Source organism: Phaseolus vulgaris, chromosome 2 (assembly GCF_000499845.2).
Source record: "Phaseolus vulgaris cultivar G19833 chromosome 2, P. vulgaris v2.0, whole genome shotgun sequence".
Classification (NCBI taxonomy): domain Eukaryota; kingdom Viridiplantae; phylum Streptophyta; class Magnoliopsida; order Fabales; family Fabaceae; genus Phaseolus; species Phaseolus vulgaris.
The window spans coordinates 2402653-2416220 of record NC_023758.2 but is presented as its reverse complement, the minus strand read 5'-3'; the positions used below and the strand labels follow the sequence as shown (position 1 = coordinate 2416220).

Here is a 13568-nt window from a genome sequence, read left to right as displayed (position 1 = left end):
TCAAGCACCAAAATACATTAAATATTTTACTATCAAAGGCTTAACTTATGCCGAAATTAGAAACTACTATATGATACTAAACTACCACCACATGATCCACGATCTTGATCAAGTAACACGTATTTAAGTTTTTACGTTTTAGATAGAATAGTTAGTTGTGTTTAATTAAGTAACAAATAAAGATTTATCAAGACTATGACTTATAAAGTTGGAGATCTAACATATAAAAACATTTCAGTATAAATCTCATCAGATAACACGAATACCCCAAACAAACTCATGAAGTCTCTCATAGTTTTCTTGTACCTTCTTGCTTCACCTTCTGCATAATCATCACTAGCCCCATAATTTGGCTTCCCTCTAACCATTCTCAGAACAATATCGTGAGTTAAATCCCCAAACCACTGCTTCATATCTACCAAAACCCCTTCCTTTGGACAACCTTTTCTTGACCATAACTTGTAGAGATATTTTGTTGCAGCTTCTAACTCAGTTGTTCTTCTTGTGTTCTTCAGCAGTTCAAGTCGGTGGTTAGACAGAAGCTCAATAGTGGCTAATTTCCTTATCTCACGCCAGTAAGGACCATAAGGAGCAAGCCAAACATGGCACAGTTTTGCAGCCCATTAGCTTTGAGGCGGCAACACAGGGCCTGGTGGAGAAAGCTTTGTCATGGACAGTAAAACACTCCTTGGCAATCTCCCAGCTACTCAATACCAGCACTTTGTATGAACCAAGTTTTATTGTGAAAATTGGTCCATGTTTCTCAGCCATCTTCCCAAGTGTTTTGTGTGTATGTTGATGACCCCAAAAGAGGAATTGCCTCTTATTTATGCATGGAAGTTGATTGCTTTATGGGTATTAACATACAATATAAAAAATACAGGTATTGGAATTTTGAATTCAAAAAATTTAAAATGAATTTAATCAATAAAATATAATTCTAATAGTGATGAACAAATATTTCATTATTATTAATATTGATTAAAGAAAACAAGGTATTGATTGGATAATTAATTAAATATAAATTTGAAAAATATGATACAGAGTAAGAAACATGTGATTGCAAAAAAAAACATACATAAAAGATAGTTTAAATTAAAAGAAAAGGACATAAATTTATTACATTAAAATGAATTTGTCCATTTAACTCATGGTGCATTATCATCTGCCTAGGGATGTCAGTTGAGGTAGAGTTGCTGGATGTGAATTGGATGAAATGCATGCTACTGATTTAATTCAAGCTCGCAAATGATACACGAATCTGATTTGAAGGGACCATTTAGTCAATGTTTGCATCAGCATTGATTCAACTAGTGGTTCTAATAATATAGGATCATGTTTTTTAACAGGCAAATGTAATTAATCATCACCCTTTACTTATCTTTTTTATTATTATACAGATTTAAAAGAATAAAATCTATTATCCATGAGTTCCTTTAAACGTGGAGTTATGGACAGATCTAGAGACCCAGTTGCATGCATGTACCACCTTTAGGTTAAGTATGAAAAGAATGAAAGGTAAGAATGAAAATATCTATATCTGTATCGAAAATCTTTAGTACTCTGATGTTAGCATATATACTCAACCTGCAATTACAACTTTACTGCGAATGCCAAGAGTAGATAGACGATACAATCAAGCTTCTGCTATAAACTAGGTTCTCTGGCATAATCCTGTTTGTGGATGACATATAAAAGGAAAACTTGAGGAATGTGAACCACAAGTGCAGAATTATTATAACAACAGATAGTAGCTTCGTTTAACTTCTTATTAGCCTCGAGTTGAGGCTTCTTGCCCTTATTTAGAGAAAAGTAGCATAATAAAATCTAATCCTCGTAAAACTTGTATCTAAACGTGGAATTAGAAGAACTTCAAGTGGGGTGGCTTTTAAATTTGTGAGTCCAATGTTCTCTGTCATGTTATCTATATGTCATGGATTTGTATTGAATTAGTTCCTTTTGAATTTATTATATATAAAAATATGGACACACTTACCAGGCAAGTAGTCTTGATGATCGTGTCTGCATCATAACCAGAAACCTTAAGATCATGCAGAACATTCTGCATAACACCCATGACACCCTGTTCTTCCTTTCCATCTGTACTCAGTTCTCTCTTTCTTTTGTGTTTCCCCAGCCACCCTTCAACCAAAGTGTCTATTTCACTTGTTGTTTTCTTCATAGCCTTTTTGTATCCATTGTTATCCAGCCAACCCAGAAATGGAGTTGCATCGGATAAGACAAACACCCCAAACAAACTCATAAAGTCCCTCTAGCACCATCCTCCACTAAAAAAGACATTTAAAAAAATTTAAGTGAGAGTGTGATATATTACCCTAATTGGATAGATTAACTGGTGTAATATATCGTGTTAAAAAAAAAATTAGAAAAATTTAAGTCCTAGACTAGTATATTATTCTGGTTGAACCTTCAACTGGTGTAATATGTATCAAATATTTATAAAAATATAAACGTTTTTATTTATCGTGATTCTCGTTTGACCGGCCTAGAAAGTCGTTGTATGTGTTTTCTTTGCACCAGTAAGCTTTCTTACATCTTCCTCTTTCACCTTCAGCACAATCATCACTACTAGCCCCATAATATGGCTTCCCGCCCACCATTCTCAGAATAATATTATGCGTCAAATCCCCAAACCACCGCTTCATGTCCACCAAAACCCCTCCCTTGCTGCAGCCTCTAACTCAGATGTTCTTGTATCCTTGAGCAATCGAAGCCTTTGGTTAGAGAGAAGCTCAATAGTGGCAAATTTTCTCATCTCACGCCAATAGGGTCCATGAGGAGCGGAGCCAAACATTGCCGAGTTGAAGGTGTGGAGAATGCTTTATCATAGAACACTCTTTGGCCATCTCCCAGCTACTCAACACCAGAACTTTGTATGAACCAAGTTTTATTGTGAAAATTGGTCCATAGTTTCTCAGCCATCGTCCCAAGTGTCTTGTGTGTAAGTTGATGAACCCGGAAGAGGTGCAAATGACCAACAATAGGCCATGCTCCTGCTGCTTGAGGCACAGCGCAGATCTTTGCATAGTGTTTGGAGCTGCTAAACATCCATGACCATGACAATGACCGTGTTGAGTAGGCTACCCCAAATTTGTTTTATGTCCTTTTTCCTTGTGCTTAGCTTAGCAAAACAGTGCACCCCATTTGTCTTTTTGACTTAGATGAATCAGGTTCGTGAAATCAAATGTTTCAAACTTTTACTATTTGTCCATGATTAATGTAAAGTCTGCTTCACTGATTAGACTTCAACAAATAATTCCAGAAGTCTGCTTAGTTGCAGTACTGGAATTTTTCACAATAACTTGTTGCTCTTAAATTTGCCATTTATAAAATTCATGACACAATTTGTTTCAATTGATTTTTTTGTTATTCAATTGGTAATGATATACTCTAAAAGTATGCAAGCACTAAACTTCTGATAAGATCCTCCCAGCAAAATTGACCCTGCGTCTTGAAATGTTCAAATCGTCTAACTGATTCAAAGCAATTTGGTGAGAAACACTATAGTTTGTTCCGCATATTTTACAGAATATGAATAAACATTTTACTGCATACTTCTGGCTTAAGTATTCATCGATTCCATTTTATTTTTTTCCACTTTTTTTTTCTTTGAAATATTAATTATCTTGTCTTTATTCTCTCATTTGAGAAGATAGGCACTAGGCGTAGGCCTCACTGAAGAAAGTAATATTAGAATATTCAGTGTTTCCACCATTTTTTAAAAGAAGCCAAGTGGTCTCTAGAAGGTAAGATAATTTAGTAATTATACTTCCTTCTCTCCTTAATCCTTAAAATACGCATTTATAACATAATAACTTAAGTTGCTATTTTTCAATTTTAAAAGTAATATTATCATTGTATTAAATTTACATTTATTGTTAATGACTTTTGAAATAAATCATTACTTATTAATAAAACAAATGCATGTTTACAATATTTAACATTTCCTGTCTTCTTAAGCAACCTTATCTAGTAACTTTATCTTTCAAAGATTTTGTTCTTATTCAAATGTCATTTTCAAAAGTTCAAAAAGAAAATATTAGTTCCTCTTTTACGAAAAGAATCTTAAATGACACTAAAAACGAAACAGAAAAAAATACTTCATAAAAACAATAAAATACTATCAGTTTATAAACTATCTTTTTGACGTAAACTGGTGACAATATGATTTAAATAAAAATTATCTTTTAGATCAGTAAAGGAAGCGAATGGCATTCACACGGATTATCTTCTACATCTGTTTTCAGGCAACTCAACAAACAGAAAACTAAGAAATTCAAATTATAAGAGGTATTTGGAATTTAAATACCATGATAAAAGAGTACTTGTGTACTATGGCATAAGAGGTATTTGAAAACATTCAACTACCATGTTATAAATTCAAACTACAGTAATGTATCTGCGCTGTGTTACAACAACAAAAAAGGTTTTCATCCCAATTACCAACTCCAGCTATTTTAATATTAATGCTTTCTACTGGAAAGCACATATATCCCAGAACAACAAAAAAGGTTTCCATCCCAATTACCAACTCCAGCTATTTTAATATTAATGCTTTCTACTGGAAAGCACATATATCCCAGGTTACAGGTAGAAAAAGAAAAAGAAAATCTTCATGATTTTTTGAACCTGGACCTAAGTCTTCCGGCAATGCTGTCCGAGCTGGGTTTGGAGGAAGAAGCGAGTGGCTTCATGGTATCTGAACACTCCTTTTTTTCAAGCTGGAGAGGTTTCGGAGTATGCAAACACTCAATTTTTTCAAGCTGATCTTGCTCATTAGAGAAAAGCAGTCTCTTTGTAGAAACCTCAGCACCAACACCTTCAGTTTCAGCTAGAGGCTTCAATGATCCCAAATTATTCTCATTGACCTCAGAGAAGGGTAGTGATCTTTTTACTGAAACTGGATTGGAAGCATCTGAATTTTTCTCCAAGTCAATTTCTGCTCGACGGGTTTGAATAAGGTAGTGTGCAACTGATTTGTATTCCAATGCCGATATCTAAAATAGGGAGAAATTTGAGGTTAGCTTCAATTTCAATCTCCGGAGAAAGAACTTTATGGTAATATAAATTTAGGTCAAGAATTAGAAGTAACCTTTTTATATAAAGGGCCAGTTGGGGCCCATCCTTTTGCTTGACGGCATAAGCTACAGTTGCAAATTCCACGACAAACAGGGCATAGCCAAGTTGGATTCTGTAAGGCTTCGAGTACATGCTCCCCATATCTACAAAAGAATAATGAAAAAGAAGGAATGGGGTCAGAGCATCAGGAGAAACCATAAATTTCAAGAAATAACAACGGGTTACCAGGAATGGTTTCTTAAATATGAAGTATAATAATTTACTGAATATTTAAGGATAAAAGATTCCAGACAGAATATTCAAAGCATAATCGAAGAATTTCCTGGATATGATTCTGGGCAGTCATGTAGCATCAATCCTGAAAGTTTCAACTGTGTATGGATGTATGCACATTTAAGATTAGCCTTTGATAATACCTTGAATCATTGGTAGATATATCATAACTCCAGTTATATGTTTCAATAAAAACAATTTATCAATTATTTGTCAAATGATTATGACAGTAGCTTAATTAACAAAGTGATCAACCGCAAACATCTGAAGCCCAAATCTCTATCTTGAAGATAATATAAATCGGGCAACGATAGGCCAACACCTGATTTAGACAGTTATTTAATTCTATATTACAAAGTTACCGGGCAGTCACATACTAATTTTGGAATAGGAAGTTACTGGTTATAAGTAACAGTTATAAATGATATATGAGTTGTGGTTACAGACTTGTAAAGGGAATTAGGTTGCCAACTCCGTCAAAGAGGAAGTTCTGTAGTTTGAGGTTTGTAGTGGGCAAAACTCTTGCAGTGCAGAGGTAAAAGGTAGAGACCAGCTTAAAGCACCATGTACTCCGGCAGCTGCCCACATTCAGATATCCTTGAGAAAAGCTCTTCGGTAGTGCTTTTCTACTTGTGCCATTTTATCCACAGTTACATAGATTTACCAAGATTCAATCTCCAAGGTCATATAGAAAAATCTCAACTAGTTATCAACAACTAGACTACAAAACTAAATGAGTGTTTTACTACTTGTGCCATTTTCTCTGTTAAATTAGATTGACCAAGATTCAATCTCCAATAATATATACGTAAATCACAAACTGTTATCAACAATTCCACTAAATTGTCTACACAGAAATTTCTTGAATTAAAATAAAGTTGTTTTTAATTTATGAACAGAATGCTATGATGTAATTGATATCAGATCAGAGATATAATTGGATACATGAAAGGAGACTTCCGGGATATTCCAGACTATAATCCCTGGAAAATGGTAAAAACTTGGGCAAAGATTAAAAAAAATGAAGGATTTAATAGAAAGTGATACTCAATAGATAAATGATGAAAGAGAAAAAATAGGACACATGTCAAAATCCTGAGTGAATCCATCCATTGGATGAAAACTCTCTAACTGCACCCTAGTGTTGTGAATGTTAGGGAATCTGCTCCCTGTTTAAGAGAAGAAAACCCTGTGTTTGTAACCAAATCTAACCTAACTTCAGTCTTTATTATGAGAGATTAAGCATGCAGTGCACTGTCATAAAAGATTTTACCCCATTATTAACTAATAAGAAATCACGCAAAAGATATCGGTTACAATACAATATTACAGCATCAATCATTCAACATTATCCTTATTTGTCTATAAATATCCTACCAAATCAGCACAATGTAGATAGAGACTGTGGCATCTCTCACCATGTTAGAGGAAACAAACTCAGGTTAGAAGGCATACCTCATATACAAGCAATCTCCACAAAACTGCCCCTGGACCATGTTACATTGGCTACAACATGTCCGATAACCAAGTGTTTTTTGCCTACAAAACAATATTTTAATCCAATGAGAAAGTTCATGGAGAAAAAAAAAATGAAGACCACTAGACCCTAAAATTAAATTTATCTCATAAATGAGAACATGGCAAAAATAGTTATTAGCAAAGAAAGATCATACAAAAAGAGAAAAGGCAAAGTCTATCAAAAAAGTCTTTCAAACTCGATTATGTTTGGAAAAAATACAGTAAGTAAACAACACACTCTTACTGTTCCAAGTGCCACCACTATCATACACAAGTGCACAATAAAAATAGTGGTGTTTTATTTTAAGGCAAAAATCAGCATCATGTTACCCGCAATTGAAAAGCATGTCTGGAAAGTAGTATTCAAACATTTAAACAAATACTAAACACAAATTCATGGCAGACAGCCAGTACACCTCTTAACCAACAACTCAAGAACAACTAAAAATGCTACCGATATACTCTCTCTTTTTTTTACTTCTGTAAAAGCCGCAGATATCTTCCTTTGAATACAATGCGACTACCAATTTACTCTGGAACACCATTGTAGTGATATTGTGATTTCTAAAAAATGCAAACTAACAATAAAGAGCGTGATATCTTCCTTAGAGGATGTGATGGTAGCACTCCACTTAATATTGACTTCACACAGTAGAGTAGCAATTTAATTTAGTGACTTAACCAACCTGCACTGATGGCAAGTTTTGCCACGGACGGAGTCATAGATTCGCTTTCCATCTTTTCCACAACCATCAACGAAGAGCGTCCAGGGTTTCTGGGTGTTCCCCAAGAGCTTCAGGTGTTCATCAGTGTACACCTCAGGCTTGGCACCTTCTTCTATCACCACCCTTCTACGTTCCGCAAACTCAGCTTTCTTGACAGGAACTTCAGTGTAACTAACAGGAGTCACATTCTGCAATCTGGAAAGAAGTTTCAAAATTAAGGGAAAAATAAACAAAATTATGCATTGCATGCTAGATGGTTGGGATTAGAACCTGGAAGAGCGGCGAATGGGGGCGGAAGGCTTGAGAGAAGGTGGGGTTTTGGGTTTGCGGGAGGAATAGGATCTAGATGCAGCTCGGTGGGATTTGTTGTTCTTGAGGCTGAGGGAAATGTCGAAGATGCCCAACTTTCCCATTCTCTCACGGTTTTCGCGGATTCTCTGCTCTCTGGAGAGCTCGTAATCGGAGATCTTAGGTTGGTGAGACACGACGTCGTTGGCCACGGCGTCGGATTCCGCCGTTAGGGTTTGCTTCCTGAGAGCGGGCATGGCTACCAGAATTTGAATTCAAGTTGGAGTTACAATAGAGCACGAAACAGCACAACGGTCGGGGAAGAAAGAGGGAAATCACTGAAGACAAAATCTAAATCTTTCTCTTAAGCACAATACTTTATACTGTGGTTTTTTATTTTATCAATTTTATTTCTAAAATATTTTACTTTATATGTTGAATGTTAAATATTTATTTTTATATTATTAATTATTATACGTTGATCAAAGAATGTTTTAAGATGTAATTTTCTTACATTTTTTTACCAAACATCATCATTTTGAAGTTGTTTATTGTTTTAGTAATATGTTATCATGATATTAAATATTTAATATAGAGATAACATGGTAAAAATTTAAAATATAACAATAAAATATGTAAAAACTGTCTTTAATAATAAAATATGAAAAATAATCATAATGAAATGACAAAATATAACATTAAATTGACAATTAAAATATATAATTGAGTTTTAATATTAAATAATATTATTAATTGTAATTAATTATTATTATCATCTTAGCCTATGGGTTAGAAAAGTAAAATTAAAATTTGATTAAAATCATATTTTTTAATTGAAAAAAGTCATAATGGAGGAAGTTTTAGTAAAAGTTTATAAAGTATGTTTTAGTTCTCTGACACTTAAAATTGGGTTATTTTGATTTTGTTAGTTTATTGGCAATTTAAAACAGTATTAGAAAATAAAATACTAACTATATACTTTTCAAACAAGGAAGACATAAAAATTTACTCAAATTTAAGGTTAAAAATAAAATAAAAATCATAACAATAGAATAAAGGATTAAGAGTTGTTTTAGTCTAGTATAATAATATCAATTATTGCTTCTCTTCACCAAATGGTAAAGTTAAAATAAAATAAAAAGGTTATACTTAATTGAAACGAGTTGTCACTCTCAAATAAAAAAATTTAATTATAAATTTCATACAAGAGTTTGCATGTTTTTTTAGACAAGAGGCATTAAGTTATAATTAAAATTATCTTAAAATATATTTAACGTGTATAAAATATTTATGGTTTAACTTATTAGTATATTTATTTCTAAAAGAAAGTAAGTGAATGTACATTAACTATTTATGGAGTTTGATAAGATGTACTTAATATTTCTTATTAAGAAAATTATGCTACCATGTTATGAATTTGTATTAGTCAAAAGCAGTTTTGGTATTTTATTAATAACAATAAAAACCACTTTATATACAAATATTTAAAAATGTAAAAGTATATTGCATAAAATAAATCATATATGTAATCTATAATAAAAATAACAACTTAACAAAATTTCAACATATTATTTATACTATTCATTATATTTATTCTTATATTATCATCTATCCATTATCATTTAATTTAACGTCAACATAAAATTTATGTGTGACACGGGGAAAGGAAAAATATATTCAGACAATTTTATAAACAAATTTTAATAAATGTTCTATGCATTTTATTCATTTACTAATCCTTCAAAAAAGTTTCTTTATATCTATCATTTCTTTTATAATGGCATCTATGGTTATATCTTATTCTTTTTTTCACTATACTTTTTTTCTGTTTTTATTATGCTTAAAATAAATATACTTTCGAAAAAATACGAATACCATTTCTATACAACATAAGGCATGTCAGTGTTTTTTCAAAAAAATTCTTTACTAAAAAATTTAATATTTAAAGCGGAAAACATAGATTATTCTGAATCTAAAAATATGTTTTTATAATTAGAACTGAAATTAAAAAAAAAAAAGCTAATTCTATTTTCGTAGCATTATAGTTTTATCGATACGTAGTTTATTGCGAATGTTTTAGTTTTTTATTTTATTTTTTTATAAAAGCTTCATATTAAACTCGAATATTTTAGTTGTTCGTTAATTTAATATATAAATTTTAAAATTTACTCAAAAAATTATACAGTATATCTATATGAATAATATACTGATAAAATTAATTAAGTTGAAATTCCATTTATAATCATAATTTTGTGATCTAGTTTTTTTGGTAATTCAAATATAAAAATTAAAATTGTAAATCAAATTTAATTCAATCAAATGCAGTTCATGAAATAAATCCCCACACGTTTAAAACACAATTAAAATTTTCTATTTTTAAATATTGTAAATCATTTTTTAAGAATAAAAGAAGAAACAACACACTTACTTTCTTAAAACACACTTAAATTTTTCTATTTTTAAATATTGTAAATGATTTTTTAAGAATAAATTTAGAAACAAATGTTTAATATATATATATATAATAAATTAAAAATTCTATTTATCGTGTCAACAGCATTTGTACTATTAAAAATAGTTATTGTATGAAGACAAATAATTAAAAACTATCCAACGTAATTTATAAAAAAAAATAAAAGACAGAGAATATGAGTGCACCCAAGAATAAAAAAAAATGTACAACGACAGATGCAGAAGCAAAATTACCGGTGTGATTTAGGAAATAGTTTGGGCTCTCTATATTTGTATGGTGGTTGGTTAAATTGAAAAAATATTATGAATTGTCTATTTGATGTGCAATAAAGTTATATTAAAAAGGAATAACAATATTAAAAATAAACTATTATTTAAATATATTAACTATTTTAAAAAATCAATACTATAGGGGTACGTAACTTATGATATGTAATAAAAAAAATTACACCGTCAATTTTATACATTGTCTTATCAGCAGAATATGTGTCTCTTAAGTCCTAAGTTGTTGGATACAGATGGACAGTAAATACCACACACCATGAACTTAAGGTATAGCCACATTGCTTCTAAATTCTCAATGTAACCTTGCTTTTAGATATGGTGACCAAACAACACCTAATCTAATTAATCCCTACAATCTTCTTCACCAACAGTGTCACTCCTTGACCTTCTGTACGTCATCACCATATATGGCACCCCTGTGACTTTGAATTGCTGGAGTAGCTTATTGCATCAACACCATATTGAGAAATCCTCACATCCACATATGTTGATCACCTACCACATGAAATTTGTTGTTCTCTGTCAACTTCTTTCCATTATTTAAAACAAAAATGATAAAAGTGATCAAACCATATACAATATAATGAACTAAGCTCCTTAGAAGCTTTAGTTTTGCCTCTTTGCAACTGTGCCTTGAAAAGAAGTGGTGGAACATAAACTAAGCTATGGCGTTGAAATATCAAACCAGCTTTGCACTTTTGCTTTTGCTTGTCATTATGAGGTTTCAAGGAAATGTTGCTGCTGAGAATGGTAAGTTAGCAGCTTCTTTCATCTTTGGGGACTCGCTGGCAGATGCAGGAAACAACAACTATCTTTCAACTCTTTCCAAGGCAAACGTTCCCCCCAATGGAATTGATTTCAAGGCCTCTGGAGGAAACCCAACTGGGCGTTTCACCAATGGAAGAACCATTGGTGATATTGTAGGTAAAATCTTATTTTCTGTCACAAATGCTGCTGTAACCTTTTCTTTTATTTACCATTTGATTTCTATCTTTTTATTGGCTTTTTAACCTTCTTAGGAGAGGAATTGGGACAAGCAAATTATGCTGTTCCATATTTGGCACCAAACACAACTGGGAAAACCATACTCAATGGAGTGAACTATGCTTCAGGAGGAGGAGGGATTCTAAATGCTACAGGAAGCTTATTTGTCAGTATTTTTTAACTCTGCTGTTTATGTGATTGGTATGTGACTATTCCATCTTACGTTGCATGAATTTGTTTTCTCAGACCAATAGGCTCGGAATGGATATTCAAATTGATTACTTCAACATAACAAGAAAACAGATTAACAAGTTGCTTGGCGAATCGGAGGCGAGAGATTACGTAATGAAGAAATCCTTGTTCTCCGTCATTGTTGGGTCCAACGATTTCTTAAACAACTATCTTCTTCCTTTGGTTTCCACTGGAGTTAGAGTTTCTCAAAACCCAGATGCTTTTGTGGATGACATGATTAATCATTTCAGGATCCAACTTTACGTAAACACCTCAATCTAAAATTAACTTATTGAACTTTTATCTCTTTGAAACACGTGAAAGTTAATATGATTTTATGATGGTATGCTAGAGACTTTACCAACTGGATGCTCGGAAGTTTGTCATCAGCAACGTTGGGCCAATAGGATGCATACCTTACCAGAGGATTTTAAACGAGCTTGATGATGAAGATTGTGTGGATTTGGCTAATAACCTTGCAACCCAGTACAATGCTCGATTGAAGGATTTGGTTGGTGAGCTAAATGGCAACCTCCCCGGAGCTACCTTCGTCCTCGCCAATGTCTACGATTTAGTGTCGGAACTGATTGTAAATTATAAAAAATATGGTAATAATTTAGTGTTGAAAGCATTTTACACAAGAGATCAATTACTATATATGCATGCATGTTTATGATATTTTTTTGCAGGATTTACGACAGCAAGTAGAGGTTGCTGCGGCATTGGAAGTGGGGGTCAGGTTGCAGGGATAATCCCTTGTGTACCAACATCTAGCTTGTGTTCAGATAGGGAAAAACATGTTTTCTGGGATCAGTATCACCCAAGTGAAGCAGCCAACGTAATACTTGCCAAACAGCTTATTAATGGAGGCAAGAGATTCATATCTCCGATCAATCTTAGACAACTTATGGATCTTTGATCATACACTAATTCATTTTCTTGCCTTAGTCAGGATTTTCTTTGATTCCCTTATGTATTGGTCATTTCTTATTGTAGCACAATTCCTAATCAAACATGATCTAGTTTGTTTCCTTAATTAAATAATTGATGTGTGGTTCCGAAGAAAGAGTTGGTCATTGGTCTTTGACTGTTTAAGTTAGACAATCAAATATGTATGAATTTTGTCCCATGGCCTGTTTATATATAAGTTTGATTTTGTTATTTGACTTTATTAAGCAGTGCCCAAAGAAAGAAACTACACGTTTCAAGTGCTTAAAGATGGTTTCATTTTCTTGTGGGTTGATAGAGACGGTTTAGTGACAGAAATTACAGACACGAGAAAGCAATTTTGTTCAACAACTTCTTCTTGTAGTTTGAACTTTTTTTAAACAATAACTTTAAATATACTTTTTTTTTTTTGGGTGCTCATATTTTCATATCAGAGTAATAAACATATCCTCCATAACAAGTAAATTAATATTTTAATTATATTTAATTTATTTTTTAATTTAAAATATTATTATATTATTGGTTTGTCAAGTATGTTACTTTTTATTATGTTAACAAAATCTTTTTCTTTTTGTTTGCATAATATGAGTCCATTTTTTTCATTTTTATAAAATTTGATGATACAATTTTTAATTTTAATAAGTAATTGAATTTAATTTTAATCTCTATAAAATGTTTTCAAAGTTTAAATTACTGTTTTTATTTTTAGTGTCAGTAGTATTAAAGATCAAAATAAAATTTAAT

At 32.0% G+C, this 13568-nt stretch overlaps 3 protein-coding genes and 1 pseudogene across 3 annotated transcripts; 1 reads left to right on the top strand and 3 right to left on the bottom strand.

Annotated features, from left to right (window-relative positions):
• Window positions 1–183: 183 nt before the first annotated feature.
• On the bottom strand, window positions 184–1482 carry LOC137809859 (xanthotoxin 5-hydroxylase CYP82C2-like). The gene is given in 4 exon segments (XM_068610922.1): window positions 184–595; window positions 598–616; window positions 619–847; window positions 1469–1482. Coding segments are annotated over 4 exon segments (657 nt in total). The 3' UTR covers window positions 184–200.
• On the bottom strand, window positions 204–3183 carry LOC137809858 (demethylepipodophyllotoxin synthase-like; annotated as a pseudogene).
• Window positions 3184–4354: 1171 nt separating this feature from the next.
• LOC137810151 (uncharacterized) lies at window positions 4355–8262 on the bottom strand. Its single transcript, XM_068611299.1, has 5 exons — window positions 7887–8262; window positions 7578–7811; window positions 6829–6912; window positions 5114–5243; window positions 4355–5018 (listed from the first exon to the last, which is right to left on the bottom strand). Exons 1-5 carry the CDS (start codon window positions 8159–8161, stop codon window positions 4635–4637), a joined length of 1107 nt encoding a protein of 368 aa, XP_068467400.1. The 5' UTR covers window positions 8162–8262; the 3' UTR covers window positions 4355–4634.
• Window positions 8263–11227: 2965 nt separating this feature from the next.
• Window positions 11228–13003, top strand: LOC137809581 (GDSL esterase/lipase At2g23540-like). The gene is made up of 5 exons (XM_068610695.1): window positions 11228–11585; window positions 11681–11811; window positions 11892–12140; window positions 12229–12484; window positions 12566–13003. The coding sequence occupies exons 1-5, from the start codon at window positions 11327–11329 to the stop codon at window positions 12793–12795; spliced, it is 1125 nt and encodes a 374-aa protein (XP_068466796.1). The 5' UTR covers window positions 11228–11326; the 3' UTR covers window positions 12796–13003.
• The last annotated feature ends 565 nt before the right edge of the window (window positions 13004–13568 follow it).